The following is a 21,109-nucleotide window of genomic DNA, read 5'->3' as shown; positions in this document are numbered from 1 at the left end:
TCTGCAGAGATAGTTTGACTCCTAGCTGATTGGTAGAAATTCTCCGTCTATTTAAATATATATATATATAATTTTATTGATTTCAGAGAAGAAGGGAGAGGCAGAGAGAGATAGAAACATCAATGATGAGAGAGAATCATTGATTGGCTGCCTCCTGCACGCCCCCTACTGTCCATGTTCCCTGACTGGGAATTGAACCGTGACCGCCTGGTTCGTAGGTTGAAGTTCAACCACTGAGCCATGCTGGCAGGGCAATTCTTCCTTCCCCTGGCCTGGCCAATAAGGCTCATGGAACACCCTGACTCCTTGCCTGGCTTCTGCACACTAGAGGTCATGCCATCTGGGAGTCCTCTTGGGGATGTGGGCAGAGGACAGGCACCCCACGTGTGGGACTCCGGGCCACACATGCTGGGCAGAGAGAACATTTGGAGCTTTTAGAACTCTGCCTCTCAGCCCTAGCTACACAGGGGCATTCCTTGGGGAGCCTTAAAAATTCCATTGCCCAGGCTGCGCTCCAGAAGAATTAAATCAGAATTTCTGGGGATGGCACCCAGATATCCGAACTTTAAAAATATTTCCTAGGTCAGTGGTTGGCAAACTCATTAGTCAACAGAGCCAAATATCAACGGTACAACGATTGAAATTTCTTTTGAGAGCCAGATTTTTTAAACTTGAATTATATAGGTAGGTACATTGTTATTAACTTAATTAGGGTACTCCTAAGCTGGCCTTTGCTAAAAACGTCCTCAATCTGATTGAGGTACGTTAGCTGAGGTTGACCCCTTCCAACTCTCCCATCCACACTCGTCTTGTATACTTGTATACTTGTTTCGTCTATCTCCTTTCATTCATCCTCTCTATATGTCCAAACCATCTCAACATACCTTTCTCAATCCTCGACACTACATCTTCTTTCACTCCACAACGTTCCCTAAAATTAACTTAATAAACATTACTTAAAGTTTTAAGTCAACTTCGCACTGTACGTGAGCACCCGCACGTGGTGTTTTGTGGAAGAGCCACACTCAAGGGGCCAAAGAGCCACATGTGGCTCGCGAGCTGCGGTTTGCCGACCACTGTCCCAGGTGATTCCAATAAGCAGTCAAGTTGAGAAACAATAATGTATTGGAGAAAGGATTTCTGCAAAAAGGGGGAACCTGGACTCCAGCCGGATGGAAAGCAGCAGGAAAGCAATCATATCAAAAGGCTTCTTGAAAAGAAGAATGGTAGCTGCCAGGGCCTTGGGGAGGGGGAGGGGGGAATTATTGTCTAATGGATCCAGAGTCTCAGTTTGGGAAGATGAAAAGAAAAGGTTCTGAACATGGATGGTGGTAATAGTTGTACAACAATGTGAATGTACTTAAATGCCATTCAACTGTGCGCTTAAAAATGGTTAAAGAGCCCGGCTGGTGTGGCTCAGTGGTTGAGCTTTGACCTATGAACCAGAAGGTCATGGTTGGATTCTTGGTCAGGGCACATGCCTGGGTTGCTAGCTCAATCCCTAGTGTGGGGCGTGCAGGAGGCAGCCGATCAATGATTCTCGCTCTTTACTGATGTTTCTATATTTCTCTCTCCCCTTCCCCTCCTCTCTGAAATCAATAAAAATTTATTTTAAAAATAACAATTGAAAAATGGTTAAAGAATATGAGACAGAGTCACGGATGTAGAAAGATATTTAATCCAACCTGAAGGTAGGATATTGAGTTAGGTAACAGAAAGACAAACACGCAGGTCTAGAGCAAGTTAGGCCTGAAACATCGCTGGGGGCAAAAATGACAAAACTGAAGCTGTCCTAGTTTGGGCACAACGTGAGTAGTCAGGGTTCTTTAGAAAAGACAATAATGCGGGAAGGGGAGGAGGGGGAGAGGGAGAGATAAGGCAGCAGGAAAAGAGGAAGACCAAATATGAGATGGATTGTTCCATAAAAAGAGCCACAGGCAGGAGTGAGTCTACAGGAGCTGAGCAGGGCTGTTGAGTTCAGGACACTGTGGACTTCGCTCATTTCAGAGTCGCCAGGAGTCATAGCTGACTCAACAGCACGCAACACACACATAAAGACAAAGGTATGCTTTGGGGAGAGGATCTAGAAAATGGACTCTAGAAAATGTTTTTAATCTAAGACTTAATTTAATCTAATTTAGTTTATTCCAGTAATCTTTAGTAAAAGGTTATGAGCAAGAATAATTTATTGGACAAAGGATTTCTGCCAAGAGCAGGAACCTGGACTCCATGAGCAAGAATAGAGCTATCAGATATTAAAGCATGTTATGCAGCTATAATAATTTTTTAAATCCTCACCTGAGGATATGTTTTCCATTGATTTCTAGAGAGTGGGAGGGGGGAGGGAGGGAGAGAGAGAGAGAGAGAGAGAGAGAAACATTGACGTGAGAGAGACACATCGATTGGTTGCCTCTTGCAAGTGCCCTGCAGGGGCTGGGGAACCTGCAATCAAGGTATGCACCCTTGACCAGGAATCAAACCTGCGACCCTTTGGTCCACAGACCGACATACTAACCATTGAGCAACCAGCCAGGGCAGTAATTTTTAAAATGTGATTGGTTTATCAATAAATGAGATAGAGAACTGGCGGAATAGAAAACTCACAGCCCTAACCGGTTTGGCTCAGTGGATAGAGCGTCGGCCTGCGGACTGAAAGGTCCCAGGTTTGATTCCGGTCAAGGCATGTACCTGGGTTGCAGGCACATCCCTCGTAGGAGATGTGCAGGAGGCAGCTGATCGATGTTTCTAACTCTCTATCTCTCTCCCTTCCTCTCTGTAAAAAAATCAATAAAATATATTTTTAAAAAAACAACAAAAAAACTCACAAATGTACATATGAAGGTCGTTTATCATAAACATGGAATTTTAAATCATAGCAAAAAGAATTTTTCAACAGTGTCAGGACCACATTTGTGTAGCCATTTGGGGGATTTAAAAAAAAAGTCTTCAAGCATCGGAGGCCAGGGAGGAGAGGCAGCTGGAGAGCATTGCCCAGGGAGGCCAGGGAAGCCAAAATCGTCCCGGGGGGATCCTGGAAGTGGGGTGAGTCCACCACGGAGGGGCAATGCCTGTGGCTACAAATGTGAATTACAAGTGAGGACAGTTGGACCAGGCGCCCAGAGGAAAAAGATCCTCTTTTTCAAAAGCCCAAGGGGAAATGGCTGAGGCTGGAACTGAGAAGAACAGGAAAGAAGATCTAGGTAGAAAGGACAGTGGGGCCTGAGAACCCAGAGATCAGAGAGGGAGCCGCCAGCTGGACAGCCACAGGGCTTGGTCCTGGGTGCTGTTGTGAGGGAGTTTGCAGCTTCCCGCGTCCTCACACCGTGATAAAGGAGTCCGAATGGTTGACTGGGGTGTGTGGGCCTGAGGAGAACCACGTGGAGGGAGCTGGAAGGAATAAGAGCCACCGGAGATTGTGGGCCAAGGAGACCCCTTTTCCTCCCTTCTTTGTGGAATGATGGGCTGTACCAGAGGTGGGCTCTAGATGTCCATGTGGCTCATAATGTCCTCCACACAACTTAGTTTCCTTGGGAACTTCTTCTCAGAGCCACTGGGGCGAGGACGGAGCAGAGGAGGGGACCCCTCCTGGTTGTCCGGAGGCAGGACTTGGTAGATGCCCTGAGGGCTGATCTGGGCCGCCCATCTTGGATGGAGTCCAGGGAGGATCTCTGGGACAGGTGGTTTCTGGAATGTCCATGGGCACAGGCAGCCAGTTCACACTGGCCAACTGGGAGCAGCTGCTCAGCCTGTGCCCCTGCCAGGCAAAGCCTGTTCCGTCCCCTCCATTCCCTGGTCCACAAAGGCCTCTCTGTTTGGGGGCAGGAGTGAACGTTCAGCCATGGAGAAGTGGGAGAACTGAGCCCCAGGTGAAGGCAACACATAACATCTCCTTCTTTGCGGGAGGAGCAGCCACGCTTTCCACACTCACCTGCCCTAATGGTTCAGGTCCAGGCAGCCCCCTTCGCCCCTAGAAAAGCTGTCATTCTACGAAGGCCAGTAGAGAAGGCAAAGTGTAAACCCTTTCAAAAGATAAGGGAGCCCTAGCTGGTTTGGCTCAGTGGATAGACCGTCGGCCTGCAGACTAAAGGGTCCCAGGTTCGATTCTGGTCATGGGCAGATGCCCGGATTGGGGCTTGATCCCCAGTGGGGGGGTGTGCAGGAGGCAGCTGATCAGTGATTCTCTCTCATCATTGATGTTTCTATCTCTCCCTCTCCCTTCCTCTCTGAAATCAATAAAGATATATTAAAAAACAAAACAAAAAAGATAAGGGAAGGTGGGGTGAGAGGAACTCCCACAAACCACCTTGGAATGGAACTAGTCACTTCACGATTAAGAAAGTAGTAAAGCGCCCGGCAGGCGTGGCTCGGTGGTTGAGCATCGACCTACAAACCAGGAGGTCACGGTTTAATTCCCAGTCAGGGCATATGCCCGGGTTGTGGGCTCTATCCAGTGTGGTGCATGCAGGAGGCAGACAATCTATGATTCTCTCTCATCGTTGATGTTTCTCTCTCTCTCCCTCTCCCTTCCTCTCTGAAATTAATAAAAATATATTTAAAAAAAAAAAAAGAAAGTAGTAAAGCCCGGCCGGTGTTGCTCAGTGGTTGAGCGTCCAGCTATGAACCAGGAGGTTGTGGTTCGATTCCTGGTCAGGGCACAGATCTGGGTTGCGGGCTCCATGCCCATTGGGGAGCGTGCAGGAGGCAGACAGTCAATGATTCTTTCTCATCATTGATGTTTCTCTCTCTCTCCCTCTTCCTTCCTCTCTGAAATAAAAACATATCTACACTAATAAAAGAGAAACATGGTAATTAGTGTACGACCGCTACCCTTTTCATTGGCTAATCAGTGAGTATATGCAAATTAACTGTCAGCCAAGATGGCGGCCGGCAGCCAGGCAGCTGGAAGCGAACATGAGGCTTGCTTGCTGCAGTGAAGGAAGACTCCAACGTTCCCCGCCTGCGCTGCCGGCCTCTGAGCTGCAACTCTAAGAAACTTTGTAACAAATATAGAAGTTAAACAAAACCCCGGGATCTCAGAGCTGGAGTTATACATTGTTTTGATTATAGAACGCAAACAAACCAGCGGAAGCCTCAGAGCTAGAGCCAGAGCTAAAGCTGGCCCAGAATAAAATAAAAAAAAGAGAAAAAAAAAGGAGCGGTTGGGAGCTTCAGTCAACAACCACCAGCCTGAAAGCAGCCCTCAGCCCCTCACCCAGACTGGCCAGGCACCCCAGTGGGGACCCCCACCCTGAAGGGTGTGTGACCAGCTGCAAACAGCCATCATCCCCTCACCCAGGCTGGCCATGCACCCCAGTGGGGACCCCCACCCTGATCCAGGACACCCTTCAGGGCAAACCAGCCGGCCCCCAGGCCTCTATGCTATATAGTAAAAGGGTAATATGCCTCCCAGCACCGGGATCAGCGGAGCCTCGGGGCCTCCTGGCACCGGATCAGCGTGACAGGGGGCAGCGCCCAAACCCCCTGATTGCCCTGCCGCTCTGTGTGTGACAGGGTGTGGCGTCCCAACCCCCTGATCGGCCCTGCTCTGTGACAGGGTGCAGCGCCCCAACCCCCGCCCCCGACAGGCCCTGCTCTGTGTGTGACAGGGTAGAGCCATAACCTCCCCATCAGCCCTGCCCTGAGTGTGACAGTGGCGGCGCCCCAACCCCCTGATCGGCCCTGCTCTGTGGGTGATAGAGGGCAGTGCCCCAACCCCCCCTCCCCCCACGGGCCCTGCCCTGAGTGTGACAGTGGTGGCGCCCCAATCCCCTGATCGGCCCTGCTCTGCAGGTGATAGAGGGCAGTGCCCCAACCCCCTGATCCGTCCTGCTCTGTGTGTGACAGGGGGCGGTGCCCTAACTCCCCTATCGGCCCTACTCTGTGAGTGACAGGGGGCAGTGCCCCAACCCCCTGATTGGCCCTGCTCTGTGCATGACTGGGGGTGGCGCCGCAACCTCCCCATCGACCCTGCCTTGAGTGTGACGGGGGCGGTGCCCCAACCCCCCAATTGGCCCTACCCTGAGCGTGATTGAGGGTGGCATCGCAACCTCCTGATCCGCCCTGCTCTGTGCATGACAGGGGGCGGCGCCCCAACTCCCTAATCAGCCCTGCTCTGAGCCCGACCAGGGGCTGCACCTAGGGATTGGGCCTGCCCTCTGCCACCCAGGAACAGGCCTAAGCCAGCAAGTTGTTATCTCCCAAGGGGTCCCAGACTGCGAGAGGGCACAGGCCGGGCTGAGGGACCCCCCCCCCCCAGTGCACAAATTTTTGTGCGCCGGGCCTCTAGTATATATATATTTTTAAAAGTAGTAAAATTTATGGTTGTGTCCACTTGAGACCACCTCCTATACAGCTGATGCTAAGTCCTTAACTTACTTATCTCTTGGAAGACAGCAAGGAACAATGGGCAAGAGCTGAAATACATATGAAAACATGCTCAAAGTCACTAATCATCCGAGAGATGCAAATCAAAACAACAATGAGGTACCATCTCACACCTGTCAGAATGGCCATCATCAACAAATCAACAAACGACAAGTGCTGGAGAGGATGTGGAGAAAAAGGAACACTTGTGCACTGCTGGTGGGAATGCAGACTGGTGCAGCCACTATGGAAGGCAGTATGGAGGTTCCTCAAAAAATTGGAAATGGAACTCCCATTTGACCCTGTGATCCCACTTCTAGGAATATATCCCAAGAAACCAGAAACACCAATCAGAAAGGATATATGCACCCAGATGTTCATAGCAGCACAATTCACCATAGCTAAGATCTGGAAACAGCCTAAGTGCCCATCAGTAGATGAATGGATTAGAAAACTGTGGTACATCTACACGATGGAATACTATGCTGCTGTTAAAAAGAAGGAACTCTTACCATTTGCAACAGCATGGATGGAACTGGAGAGCATTATGCTAAGTGAAACAAGCCAGTCAATGAAGGAAAAATACCACATGATCTCACTCTTTCATGGATAATTAAGACCATTACAAACTTTTGAACAATAATAAATACAGTGGCAGAGCTGCCTCAAACCGATTGTCGGACTGCAGTGGGAAGGCCAGGGAGGGTTGGGGGACAGGAGGGAGGGGAGTAAGAGATCAACCGAAGGACTTGTATGCATCCATATAACCATAACTAATGGACATAAGACACTGGGGGGTAAGGGAGGGCAGGGGCTTGTCAAGGGTGGGGGGGAAAAAAGGACACTTATGTAATACCCTTTGTAATACTTTTAGCGAAAAAAAAATAAAATAAAATAAAATAAAATAAAATAAAATAAAAAAAGAGCTGAAATACAATCAGAACCGGTTGCTACAGGCATTGTAAGGCCTCGGGCAAGTTTCTTAATCTCTCCAAGCAGAAGTTTCTTCATCTTATGCCTCTGACCCAAAACACCACAGTATGTCCCCCGGGGCTACCTGGACTTCCTGGACCTAGCAGGGAGGAGCCAAGAGGATCAAGGAGGAGTTATATTTTTCAGGCCAGGTAACACAATCCCAGACAGAAGAGCTCAGGATCCTGGACTGGCCTGAAGCCCCCACCCTTTGAACAAAGGAGGAGAGGAAGCCCCTGAATTAGCAGCAGAGCTGGGATAGATCTCAGGTCTCCAGACTACTGGTCTATCAGTCGGTCTAGTGTGACTTCCTCATAGGCCTTTGGGGGACCTGTGTTTTTCTGACACAGGCCCCAAGAGACTAATCATTCCCTCTTGGCCGGATCACCAGAATATGAAGAATAAGTAAATCCATAGAGACAAAAGGCAGATGGGTGGTTGCCTGGGCTGGAGAAAGGCGAAAATGGGGAGTAACTGCTTAATAGGTACATGTTTCCTTTTGGGGTGATATTGTTGGAACTAGATAGAGGTGGCAGTTGCACACTCTGTCAATGTGCTAAATGCCACAGAATTATTTGCTTTAAAATGGTGAATTTCAGCCCTAACCGGTTTGGCTCAGTGGATAGAGCATCAGCCTGCAGACTGAAGGGTCCCAGATTCGATTCTAGTCAAGGGCATGTACCTTGGTTGCGGGCACATCCCCAGTAGGGGGTGTGCAGGAGGCAGCTGATCAATGTTTCTCTCTCATCGATGTTTCTAACTCTCTATTCCCTCTCCCTTCTTCTCTGTAAAAAATCAATAAAATATTTAAAAAATAAAAATAAAAATGGTGAATTTCATGTTAGGTGAATTTCACCTCAATTAAAAATAAGGGTACAGGTCCTGGCCAGGTAACTCAGTTGGTTAGAGCATCATCCTGATACACCAAGGTTGCAAGTTTCCATCCTGGTCAAGATACATACAAGAATCAACCAATGAATGCATAAATAAGTGGAAAAACAAATCGAGGTTCCTCCCTCCCTATCTCCCTCCCTCCCTCCCTCCCTCTCTCCCTTCCTCCTTCCTTCCCTCCCTTTCTCAAATCAATACATTAAAAAACAATAATTATAATGAAGGTACCTGTAGCTAAGAGATGAAAGGAATAAGAAGAGTGGGCACGTCCCAGGTAGGGGAGGGAAGGTGAAGGAGGGCTGAGGTATGAGGGTGGGAGGAGGACTTGGCCGTCTTCACTCAGCCTCTGAGCTGTTTGCTTCCTCTCAGACTTTAGACTGGAAGCTCCGGGGGTGTGGCAGGGACCTCATCTTTTTAGCTGTTTTTAATTTTCAGAGCAGAGCGTCATCACAGGTATATGGATCTTTTAAAACCTCTGGCACCAGTGGAATGAAAGCAAACACGTTAAGCAATAGGAAGATTACCCACCGCCTACACCAGGGAAGTGAGGATGTCCCTGGGCTAAGCGTGTGCCACCTCTGGGCTGCAGGGGAGCTGCCTGAGAATTCAAGGGCAGAGAGGGCCTGCCCGTCACACCCTTGCAGGCAGCACCCACTGGGGTCGGGATGGGGGAAGGGGATGGGGGAGCACCATGGCCCCTTTGTCAGACCCAGGAAGGAGACTGGGGCAGCTACAGGAAGGAGGGGTGAGGAATCTCTCCCTCTGCTTCCCTCCCCTCCACTTGCACAGCTCCTGCACATGCTCAGTGTGCCCAGGAATTGGGCTGGCTGGGGGAGGGCACTGAGTGGCACCCCCACTTAAAGGGACAGTGCCGTCCTTGCCTGCACCCAATGGAGGCAATGGGACCGGGCCACCCTCCTTCCTCGTGAACTGATAGCTTCACCTCGACCCCTTCCCCACTTCTGGCAGCTTCTTCTGCCCCCTCGGCTCCTTTGTCCGCTCACTACCTCTCCTCATCCCCCGACCCTATTGCAGGCAGGGGCTGTCTGCTGAACACAGGAGCTTCCACCTGAGGTGGGGAGTCTTGGGTGGGGAAGAAATGAGGATCCCAGGCAGGGTATGAGGAGTGGTGGGAAGCTTCTGCAATCACTCTTGGGACACATGTGCCTTCTGGGCCTTCCTCCCCTGGCCCAGGTGAGCACGAAGGTCCTGGAAAGCAAATGGACTTGAGAGAAGTAAGGCTCTGGAAAGGCCGGAGGAAGAGAAGGGAGTGTGTCCAAGCCCATCTTCCCAGCTGAAGGGGGTGGGGGGTGGTGTTGGAGATGGGAGGGGGCTGTAAATCGGAGCTTACATCATTGTGGTGGGTAGGGAGCAGCTCAGGCCTCAGGACCAGTGGAGAGGGAAAGGCGGGGGTGGGGGTGGGGGTGCAAAATGAACCTGTGCTTGGCCACCAGCTGTAGCTGAGCTGCCTCTCCCCAGAGCTGAGCCTGGAGACCCCCAGCTCCACTGGGTGGGAGGGCAGAGGTCAGGGAACCAGATGGGGGGTGACATTGACTTCTTCACTGATCCCTTTCAGCTCCTGCTGACACTTCCCGGCTCACACCCTTTTCTTCATTTTCATCTTGCCCCATCCTGCCTCCCCCACCCCGCCACCTTTTTTAAAAAAAACAACACATATTTTTATTGATTTTGAGAGAGACAAAGAGAGAAAAACATTGATGGAGTCTGCGATCCGGGCATGTGCCCTGGCCGGGAATTGAACTAGCAGCCTTTCGGTGCACAGGATAATGCCCGAGTCACACAGGCCAGGGCCACCTTGGGAATACTGACCCACCGAGGTGCAGTTCTGACCAAGTGTGTGTTTGGGGGTGCGGGGAATGCCTGTGTGTGTCTGTGTGTGGTGGGGGTGGAGAGGGCCAGCTGGCAGCTTTCCTGTCTCCAAGCTCCTCAGCTCTGGGCCAAGAAGGGCTGAACTTCTCACCTGCCCCTCCCCCGTGAGAAGATCTTGCCTACTCAGGGACAGCTGACCCAAGCCATCTCCAGACACCCCCACACACCCATCCCCCACCCCCTCCAGCAGCCCTCTGGAATCCTCTTCCCTCCTAGTTACTAACACACACCCCCCTCCAGGTACACACCCATGGCCCTGGCCCATGGCCTTGCCCCTCCCCTCTCCCTCAGGCTCCGCGCTGAGGAATGCAGCAGCAGAGGCTGCCCAGCCTGCCCAGCCTGCCCAGGGCTATGGGTCCTGGCTGGCAACCCAAAGGGGAAGGCAGGCCTTGGGTCAGCATTCCTAGAGTCCCACAAGTCACTCTCTCTAAGGCTTGGGTTTCCCGTCTGCAAAGTGGGGACAGTCGGTCCTCTGGCAACTTCCTGACAGGTATACGGAAGGGGGCTAGCAGCCTTGGCCAGAGTTCCAGGGGCAGACACCACAGGGTGGGAGATTTTATTCTCTTGAATCCCATCCCTTCCTAGAATCTGTTCTCGTGCCTTGCTTCATTGTAGAAGGGGCTGGTGAGGCCTGGGTGTGGCAGGGCAGAAATGAAAGTTGTCCTGGCAACTTACAGGGTTCATCTGCCTTTCCATCCAGCAGGGGTGTATGAGCTCGCTTCAGAGCCCAATACTGCTGGCACGTTGGAGGTATCTGCATCACCCAGGCTGGCGCAGCTGTCTATTCTGTGCAGATAGGTGAGGGGCTCCCCTCAGAGGGAAGGAACCATGCAGGCGATTAGGCTCCGAGGGGCAGGGAGCACAGCTGAGGGGGCTCCAGGAAAGCCAGGCCACCGCTCCGCTGGGATCAATTCACTGTCGTCCGCTGCCCGTGGGCCGATTTTCCACGAGGAGAAAACTTCCCTGGCATGCTTACCTGTAAGTGCCCTGCCCCTGGCTGCCCGATGTCGGGGTGGGGCTATCAAGGACAAGGAGTCACAAGGCGTCCATACCTCATCTAGCCCAGCCCTCTGAGCGGCGGGGAAGACCGGGAGAACACAGGGAACCCGGGAACACACCCTGAAGGAACTCCTGGGCTTGGGCCTTCTCCAAGATCCCAGCCTCCTCTCCTCTGGGGAAGCTCCCAGCTCCTCCCAGCGATCTGGCACCTTAAGTCAAGTTCTGGCTGAACCCAGGGGCTCCTGACTGAGCCCCCTCCCTCCCCTACACCCCCCTCTATGAAACCTTCAGAGCAGTCTGACTGCTCCCCAACACACGGAGCAGAATTCAAGCATCCTGGAGATCTTGACAGGACCCCAATGCAGAGGTCTACTGTCTTCCCAGGCTCGGGGCAAGGGGGCATTAGGACCCCAAGTCCCAATCCTTTCTGGGATGAATGTGCTTTGAATCTCAGAGCCCTAGTGAAACCAGTCCCAGCCACTGCATTTGATTTCACCAAAACCATTTATTTTCTCTGTGAAAAATAAGATGCCATTACCCTAGCCGAGTTGGCTCAGTGGATAGAGCATTGGCCTGTGGTCAGAATGGTCCCAGATTCCATTCTGGTCAGGGGCACATGCCGGGTTGTGAGCTCGATCCCCAGTAGGGGGCATGCTGGAGGCAGCCGATCAATGATTCTCATCATTGATGTTTCTCTCTCTCCATCTCCCTTCCTATCTGAAATTAATAATAATAATAATAATAATAATGCCATCAAAGAACAAACTGTGGAAATGACAAGGTGGAAGTCAAGCTGTTCTCAGGGGGCACAAGGGTGATGGGAGTGATTTTCATCCACCACCTGCCACCTTGAGACCCAGCTGGCCTACATGTGCATTAAATGGAACTGTCTCCTTGGGCTAAACTGGTGAGGGGGCACCCCGAGGTGCCTGGCTGCCCTCTTGATTCCACATCTCATTCTCCTGCCGAAGCCGCTGGTTCTCTGTCCGGAGCCTCTCCACCTCAGCAGCCAGTTCCTCAACCTGGCGACAGGACTGGCGGCTGGTGCGCCCCTGCAGCTGCTGCAGCTTCCGGGTCTCCTCCTCAGCCAGCGACAGCCTGCGCTCCAGATCCAGGTAGTCCTGCACCAGCTCCTGCTTGCTGCGGCCCTGCAGGCTCTCCGTGTGGAAGCGCTCATAGGTCTCGGAGAAGTCCCTCTGCTGGAACTCGCCAGGAGCGTGGACCGGGCCGCCGCTGTCCTCCGCCTCACTCTCTTCACTGGAGCCTGGGTGCGAGGCCCCCTGGGGCACATCCAGGTCAGGCTCCTCGGGGTTTCGGTCATTCATCAGGAACTGGGTGGTGTTGTAGGGCGCCACGGCTTGGCCCTTGGCGAACATCTCCTCTCGGAGCCGGGAGGCCCTCTGGCTCTGCTTCTCGTCCCGCTGCTGCTTCTCGTCCCAGCTCAGCTCCAGGTAGGGCCGCCAGTTCCGCTTGCGCTTGGAGGGCCGCCGGCGGTGCTTCTTGCGGCCCAGCACCGCCTCCACTGAGCAGCCCCTGGGGTTCTGGGTCCGGGCACCCCTACTATTGCAGCCCAGACCACCGCCAGCCCCGAAAGGATCTTCCTCCTCTGAGTGGCTCTCCATCCGGGGTGTCAGGGGCAGGGAACCAACAGGGTCATGAGGCTCAGGGGGTGTTTCTGGGCTCCTAGAAGAGTCAGAGGCCTAAGGAGAGAACATGAGGATGGGTCACAGCCAGCCTGTGCCTGGAATCCTTCCCTGCCTCTTCACCCCCTCCCCCTCCCCACCTCTAGCTCTCAGCCTTCTGCAACCATTTGTTTGTTTATGGCTTACCTGTCTCCTGTCTGTCCCCAATGGGCCCTAAGCAAACTAGGCAAGAGCAGGTATTTCACCTGCGTATTTCACTGCAAGTTCAATGCCTCCCATCAAAAAAGCCCCAGGCTTTGCTTAATGCTCTGCTGTCATTGTCTTGAACTTCTTAATATTTTTTAAAATCCTTACACAGGATATGCTTATCGATTTTAGAGAGAGGAAGGGGAAGGGGGGAACATTGACATGAGTGAGAACATCAATTCATTGCCTTCCGTACCTGCCCCAACCCAGGATTGAACCCACAAGCTAGGTACATGCTCCGACTGGGAACTGAACCCACAACCTTTTGGTATTCGAGAGGACCCTACAAGGGCCTTCTTATTGATTTTTGAGTAAAGAGCCCTTTGCACTGAGCCGCACAAATTATGGCGCTGATCCTGCTTCGAGGTAACTTGGATAGCTGACTCTGTTGTTGTTGACTTGTTTTGTTTTAATCCTCACTCAAGGATATTTTCCCATTGATTTTTCAGAGAGTGGGAGAGAGAGGGAAAGACAGAAATACCGATGTGAGAGAAATCATATCGATTGGTTGCCTCCTGCACAAGCCCCGACCAGGGCCCAGGTCAGGGAGGAGCCTGCAACTGAGGTGCATGCCCTTGACCAAAATCGAACCCAGGCCCCTTCAGTCCGCAGGCCGAGGTTCTAGCCACTGCGCAAAACTGGCCAGGGCAGATAGCTGACTCTTTTCATCCTTTATTTAGGACTTTGTTCCAACGTCACCTCTTCAGAGAGGCCGTTCCTGACCAGCCTATCTAAAGTTGCCCTCTCGCCCTGGTTGGCTTGGCTCAGTGGATAGAGCATCAGCCTGCAGACTGAAGGGTCCCAGGTTCAATTCCGGCCAAGGGCACATGCCTGGGTTGCGGGCTTGATCCCCAGTGGGGGGCATGCAGGAAGCAACCAATCAATGATTCTCTCTCATCATTGATGTCTCTAACTCTCTCTCCTTCTCCCTTCCTCTCTGAAATCAATAAAAATATATTTTAAAAAATAAAAATAAAGTAGCCCTCTCATCTCCCCTTCCCACTAACTCCCTATCACATGACATAGTTAACATCATACATCACATTTAGCACGTTACCATCTGTCTTTCTCCTGTAAGAATGTGACTTGTCTGTTCAGTTCACCGATGTGTCCCTGTGTATGGCCCAAGGTAAGCACTTAATAAAAACATGTTAAATGACATAAAGCCCATAAGAGGGCGATCCAAAAGATACTGGAACACAAGATTCTCTTTTCTGTCATTCTAGGGTAAAGAAGATGGAGTGCGCCCTAACCGGTTTGGCTCAGTGGATAGAGTGTCAGCCTGCGGACTGAAGGGTCCCAGGTTCGATTCCAGTCAAGGGCTTGTACCTTGGTTGCGGGCACATCCCCAGTAGGGGGTGTGCAGGAGGCAGCTGATCAATGTTTCTCTCTCATCGATGTTTCTAACTCTCTATCCCTCTCCTTTCCTCTCTGTAAAAAATTAATAAAATATATTTTTTAAAAAAGAAGATGGAGTGCATTTACTCCAGGCAGAAGTTGGTATTCATCCACATGAGGGGCAGGAAAGAGATCCTAACTAGGAAGAGGAAAGGTCAAACTCTAGTCTGCAGCTGAGAGAATTCTAGAACTTATCTAAGATGCGCAAAGGATTCTGTCTCGAGAGTGTGTGTTCAGGGCAGCGGGTTATCTCTGTCATGGTGAGGGTGGGAGTACGGAGTGGGGAGTGGGGAACGAGTTGCTCTAAGTTTGTGGTTTGGGGAATTCTAATAATAACTCCTACCAGTGGGATGTTGTTTTATAATGTACAACAGTTCAGAGACCTCTGGGCAAGGGTCCATATAAGCCTAGGGTGTGTATCGGGGGATGTATGCAGCCCTGTAAGAGCTGAAGGTGTGTTACCTGCATTTGGGAGACCCGGAAGAGAACGTCAGGGAAAATGAGGTATGTTGGAGTGTGTGTGTGCATGCGTGTTTGTGTTGTTTTGTTAATTCACCTGCAGGGAGGTCAATGAAGAGTGACTGCCCTGTCTTCACCAGTGTTTTAGGTCAAATGAGACAGAGCTCTGCCCCACCCTGGAAGAGGCAGTCCGCTGGGAACTCTTAAGGCAGGGTGGCTTGTTTTTGTGTGCACAATAATTCACCTACCCCCCTCTACCCCCCCCACCCCCACCCCGCCCCTCAGCCAAAGCTCCCTAATGATCTTTCCCCTCACCCAAATCAGCCCTGCCCTCAGCCCCACATGCTGCCTCCCTCCTAAAGGCTTGTCCCTCTACTACCATTACCACCATTGCACAGAAGCTGTGTGACCTGGGTGAGTCATTTGCCCTCTCCGAACCTTCTAGCCCTGGCATGTCATGAAGTCCAAATTAAAGAAATCCAGGAAACACTGGAAGTGGCTAGGTCGGGTGAGTCAGAGGAGCTGAGTTCTCCTCTCAGTTATAAGGAGTTGTGGACTCGGGGAGAAGAATGGGCAAGGTGGGGGCAGTGAGCGAGAGCACCGTCTGGGAGGGTTTGGGCCCCTGTTGCCAGATCAGCAGGTGACATTCTAATAGATTCATACAATCTGTCTCTTTATCTCTCCTGGGTGGTATCTTATCCCCCAACACATCCCAAATTATGAACCAATTGCTCAAACTCTTTTCCCTGCTTTAGACTTGGTTCTCAGCCTGGACAAGGCAGGGTTCTGTTGTCAGAAGGCCCTAAGTTTAAACCCCGGATCTGTTGCTTGCTGACGGCATGATTCTAGAAAAGATATTTCAGCTCTGAGAAGCTTAACTTCTGTGGCCCAGCCGGCATGGCTCAGTGGTTGAGTGTCGGTCAATCTATGATTCCCGGTCAGGGAACATGCCCGGATTGCGGGCTCCATCCCCAGAGTGGGGTGTGCAGGAGGCAACCAATCAATGATTCTCTCTCATCACTGATGCTTCTATCTCTCTCTCCCTCTCTGAAATCAATAAAAATATGTATATTTTTGCCCTAACCGGTTTGGCTCAGTGGATGGAGCGTCAGCCTGTGGACTGAAGGGTCCCAGGTTCGATTCCGGTCGGGGGCATGTTCTTTGGTTGCGGGCACACCCGCCACTGGGGATGTGCAGGAGGCAGCTGATCGGTGTTTCTCTCTCATCGATGTTTCTGGCTCTCTGTCCCTCTCCCTTCCTCTCTGTAAAAAACCAATAAAATATATTTTTAAAAATATGTATATTTTTATATGTATATATTTTTATTGATTTCAGAGAGGGAGAGAGAGATAGAAACATCAATGATGAGAGAGAATCATTGACTGGCTGCCTCTTGCGTGCCCCCCACTGGGGATTGAGCTCACAAACCCGGCATGTGCCCTTGACCTGAATTGAACCTGGGACCCTACAGTCCGCAGGCCAACGCTCTATCCACTGAGCCAAACTGGTTAAGGCAAAAAATATATATATTTTTAAAAAAGAACTTTAGCTTCTGTGAAATGGAAATAATAAGTCCTATCCTGAAGGGCTTCTAGGATGTCATGAGATAGCACAGATTTGGCATCTGGCATATTACTCAGCGCATAGTAGGAACTCATTTAAACATATTGATTTTTCCAAATCTGCCAACACATCTGAGACAAGAAACCAGCCTCCCAGATGGCACGATCCATGTTCAGGGCATTCCGGGGACTGGGAGGGCGAGCCTTACCTTGGCCTCCTCCATGGCTGCTGATCGCTCTGTATTACAGTTGGTCTGGTTCGGAGGGGCCACCTTCTTCTGTTCCAAATCTCTCAGCAGATGCCTTTAACTAGTGACACCTGCTTTAAACAACAACAGAAACTTAAGTCCTGAAGGAGAATTCTCAGGAAGACGGGCTGCCCGGGAGTTTTTTACCAAGGCAACAGCAGCCATTTTGTAGCACCAGACCTGCACAACCTCATTTTCAATTGAAGGCCCGGAAGGCTGCCTCCACCCTGTTTTTCACACCTGCAGCCAGCAAGGGGCCAAATGGGGATAAAGAAACCACCTTCCCCGCCCGGTTTCTCAGGCCTCGGGGCGAGGCCGACATCCTATGCTGCTCACCTGGAAGTCACTGAGGACCAGGCTGGCAGCTAGGAAGGCAGGACTAGGCTTTGTTCCCGCAACAACCAAAGTGGGAAAGCAGGCTGCCTGGGGCGGCCACTGTGCACACAGCAACGCCTTGGAGAGACTCAGTGGACTGGGCCGGTGGCTCCAACAAGAGGGGGTCCTCTCCAGAGGCCTCAATCTTAACTGCGGCCCCCCAACCCCTACCCAGGCTGGGCTCCAGAAGTCAATGCCTCAAGAAACACGCCTGGGGCCTGAGCTGAGCCTGGGACTGAGGCCTTTTCATCGCCAGGGCATGGCCTGCCTCCCTACTTCCTCTCAGGGTGGGAAACAGAGGAAAGGGGCTTCACATTATAGGGAGCTGGGAAGGAAACCCAAACGGGGTAAGGATGGATTCTTTAGAAGAGAGGAAATGGTCGGGGAGAGAGGTTTTGCAAAGGCGGAACTGACCTATTTGTTGTCAAGGGCAAGGGCTATGCACACCGACTACATCTGTTGTCTTTCTGTGCAATCGCCCGTCTGCAACTCCAGCGCCTCAGCCCTACCTCTTGCTGCAGTTGCAGCAGCTCTCCCCGGTCAAGCGTCTCAGGCGCTAAGGTTGCGGGGCGGGGAGGAAGGGGGGAGGGAACAGCCTTTACAGCGCGGTGCCTGCTGGGGATTGTAGTTCTTCTGGCCTTGGAAGGCGACCCAAGATGCTGTCACGTCAACAGCTACCCCGCGAACTCCAAAACCCATCTAGCCTTGCGCGGGAGTCATCCCGCGCTCACCTCTGTCTTTTTATTGGCCGGTTCGTCTGTCAATGTTTCCGCTTATGTCGACGTTTGCCGTGCGGAAGCACAACCGGATTCGCCTCCCAAGCTCAATTAAAGAGTTCATTGATGGCGTTAATCTTTACTAGGCAGAAAATAGATCCGGCCGAGGGGGGAGGGGCTGTGGGCGCGGAGGGATCCCGGGCCCTAGAGGAAGGCGACGAGAAGGAGCGGTGGCCGCCGCCGCCATTTTGGGCTGGGAGGAGGCAGCGGAGGGACTCGCTGCACAGTGAGAGCACCCCCTGGGGGGCGGTCCGGGCGTGGGGCGAGACCGGGCCCAGTGGGCTGCCTGAAGTGGCGACGCCGGGAGACGGCGGGAAGTGGGATCGGGGACCTGGGAGGTGAAGGTTGGAGTCTTCCCAGCCGGGCCTGGTCCTCAAACCGTCCCGGCAGCCTCGCCGCCTCGCCTCTCCCGGAGGGCGGGGTTCTTGGGTCATTACCGCGTGTTTCCCGAGACCCCAGGTTGGGGAGAGACCGGGTGAAGCGACTCTCTTCTGCTGTCCTCCCACGGGGGCGCAGGTCGTGCGGCCGAGCGCTGTCAAGTTCTTTTCCCGGCCCCATTCGGCCTGGGTATGGCGGCCACCCCCGCCCCCACTTCGACGGGCGAAGTGGCCAAGACGCCAGATTCCAAAGACTGCGCCGCCGGGGAGGGTGGCGGTGGAGGCGCTGGCCGCGCGTCCCTCTGGCGTGGCAGTCGGCGAGCTGGGGGCTCGGAGGTCGGAGAGCCCGGCGCACCCACTGTTCCCCGCCCCGGACACCGAGCCCCCGGGCCGGGCTGCCTCCCGCGGTGACGTCCGACCCGAGCCCCCGGGCCCGGCGGGGTGGGCGCGTGCAGACGCCTGCAGACCCCGGTGCGTGGAAGTCTGGGCGCTCTTGTCCTCGAGGTTTGTCCCGATCAGCGCCCATTCTCGGAACCACCTGACCTCGTACGGCGCCAGCCACTTTGGGAAACTCCAAAAAAAAAGTGTTTTCCCACTTTTCGTGAAAGTTTACATCAAAGGGGCATGGGTGTTGGGACACAAAATAACTTAGGAGTCGCCAGGACTATGGAAATAAAAGGGGAGTGGCCCCTCTCGGAGGCTTCAGGAACATCTGTTTGCATTTTGAAATCTGAGCCATCACTTCTACCAAAACTTTTGGAGAAATGTCTGTCCCTCCTAGAGGAAAAAAAAAAACAAAAAAAACACGCACTATTTCCCATGTAATCTTTATAAGACAAATTCTTTCCAGTTTAAAGAACTTTTCTCCCACCAACTAAACGGGGGAGTGTTTTGCCGCCGGTGCATTGTTACTGGGGAACCTCTATTTTGAAATGTCAAGTCATTGAACATCTCTTCTGTAGATCCGATGTTACTATTTAAAAATTTGCAGTTTGGAGCTGCTGCACATTCATGGAGTTTTGTAGAGAGGGGACACCTACTCTGAAAAACAACAACTCAGCCTGACATTACAGCTGTAGCAGCTTCTTAAAGGTTGGAGTTTAATGTGGAATTCTTTTTTGGAATTGCGGATTAAACTCGTTTCCTACTGCTGGAAATCTAAATGCAGGGAGGTTTGTAGCTCAGGGATATTTTAATCATTCTTTTACTAAAATGCCACTTAAAATTATGCCTAGGCCCTAGCGGGTTTGGCTCGGTGGATAGAGCGTCGGCCTGCGGACTGAAGGGTCCCGGGTTCGATTCCGGTCAGGGGCATGTACCTTGGTTGCGGGCACATCCCCAGTTGGGGAGTGTGCAGGAGGCCACTGATCGATGTTTCTCATCGATGTTTCTGACTCTCTATCCCTCTCCCTCTGTGTAAAAAAAAAAAATCAATAAAAAGTATAAAATAAAATAAAAATTATGTTTAGGTAGATTCTGAAGTAGGGGAGTGACTGGGCAGTGACTTCCTCTTTGAGGTTACCTTTTCAAGAATCTCATTGCCAGTTAGAGATGGTCAAATCATTTCTAAGTCTTTGGCCTTAATAGCAAGACACTGAATCCCTGCTCCTCCTCTTTATAAAGTAAATGTTTTAAAAAGTTGTGAGAGTGACAGTTCCACAGCCTTAACAATTACCTCTACCCCCCAGCTATTCTCAAAGTCTTAGAACTGGATTGCAAAGATATGATCACATTGATTTCAGTTCTTAATCGAACATTTGAACTACTTAATCCTAAATGAAGCTTCAATACACTCGATTCATACTGTAGGTTGAGTTGCTTATGTCATGTTCACTTTACACTGTTCTTCAGCTCAAGACTCTAGTTCGGAAGAGCTGACCCGAACTTGGTAGGAGTTAAGTTAAATAGTCACAGAAGCCGAAACCGGTTTGGCTCAGTGGATAGAGCGTCGGCCTGCGGACTGAAGGGTCCAGGGTTCGATTCTGGTCAAGGGCATGTACCTGGGTTGCGGGCACATCCCCAGTGGGAGATGTGCAGGAGGCAGCTGATCAATGTTTCTCTCTGATCGATGTTTCTAGCTCTCTATCTCTCTCCCTTCCTCTCTGTAAAAAAATCAATAAAATATATATTTTTAAAAAAATAAAATAAATAGTCACAGAAGCTGAAAGGGGCTCTGAAGATTACCTTTGTGCTTCTTCTGTCAATTTAATGGAGGAGGATCTCAGACTCTTGTGATTTATCCTCCATTTTTAAAAATATATATTTTATTGATTTTTTACAGAGATGAAGGGAGAGGGATAGAGAGTTAGAAACATCGATGAGAGAGAGAAACATCAGTCAGCTGCCTCCTGCACACCCGCCACTGGGGATGTGCCCACAACCAAGGTACATGCCCTTGGCTGGAATTGAACCTGGGACCCTTCAGTCCGCAGGCTGACGCTCTATCCACTAAGCCAAACCGGCTAGGGTTTATCCTCCAGTTTGAAGTAATATAGTTAAACCTTTGGATGTTACTAAGTGGAGAATACCTGATACAGAAATTTGTTACTCATTTATAAAAATGAAAGCTTATCCTCTTTAAGGTTTGACCCATAAGCTTTTCCATTCCTTGATAAGAAAAGTTGGAAATAAAACTCGTTTGGTTATTTACTGAACAAAACACAGGACTGGAAATTAGGAACTCCAAGTTCTATTTCTGTGTGCTACCACTGCCATGGTTGGTTTGGCTAGAAGCCAAATCCTAAAGATTAGGCCAAACTTTTGTTGCTGAGTCTGTTCATCTAATGTTCAATCAAACCTTCGACTTCCTTCTCAGCTCTCTCCTTTCAGATGAGTTGCTTTGTAGTTTATGACAAATTCTACAATAGACTATTTTGTATATACCTCAGTTTCCTTTTTAAAATTTTTATT

General features: G+C 51.2%; 1 protein-coding gene across 5 annotated transcripts; it reads right to left on the bottom strand.

The window, feature by feature from the left end:
* Window positions 1–11,614: 11,614 nt before the first annotated feature.
* On the bottom strand, window positions 11,615–18,434 carry HEXIM2 (HEXIM P-TEFb complex subunit 2). Of its 5 annotated transcripts, none has more exons than XM_070393897.1 (3): window positions 18,260–18,434; window positions 16,633–16,742; window positions 11,615–12,815 (listed from the first exon to the last, which is right to left on the bottom strand). In XM_070393897.1, exons 2-3 carry the CDS (start codon window positions 16,645–16,647, stop codon window positions 12,015–12,017), a joined length of 816 nt encoding a protein of 271 aa, XP_070249998.1. In that variant the 5' UTR covers window positions 16,648–16,742; window positions 18,260–18,434; the 3' UTR covers window positions 11,615–12,014. The 5 variants fall into 5 exon arrangements, with proteins under 5 accessions (XP_070249998.1, XP_070249997.1, XP_070249996.1 ...); XM_070393896.1 differs by lacking the exon at window positions 18,260–18,434 and adding an exon at window positions 17,778–17,836; XM_070393895.1 differs by lacking the exon at window positions 18,260–18,434 and adding an exon at window positions 17,461–17,587 and having other exon boundaries at window positions 16,633–16,745.
* Window positions 18,435–21,109: the final 2,675 nt, after the last annotated feature.

Source organism: Myotis yumanensis, unplaced genomic scaffold (genome assembly GCF_028538775.1).
Source record: "Myotis yumanensis isolate MYYU_CA2020_CCGP unplaced genomic scaffold, mMyoYum1.0.hap1 SCAF_16, whole genome shotgun sequence".
Classification (NCBI taxonomy): domain Eukaryota; kingdom Metazoa; phylum Chordata; class Mammalia; order Chiroptera; family Vespertilionidae; genus Myotis; species Myotis yumanensis.
This window is presented reverse-complemented; position numbering and strand designations above follow the sequence as displayed.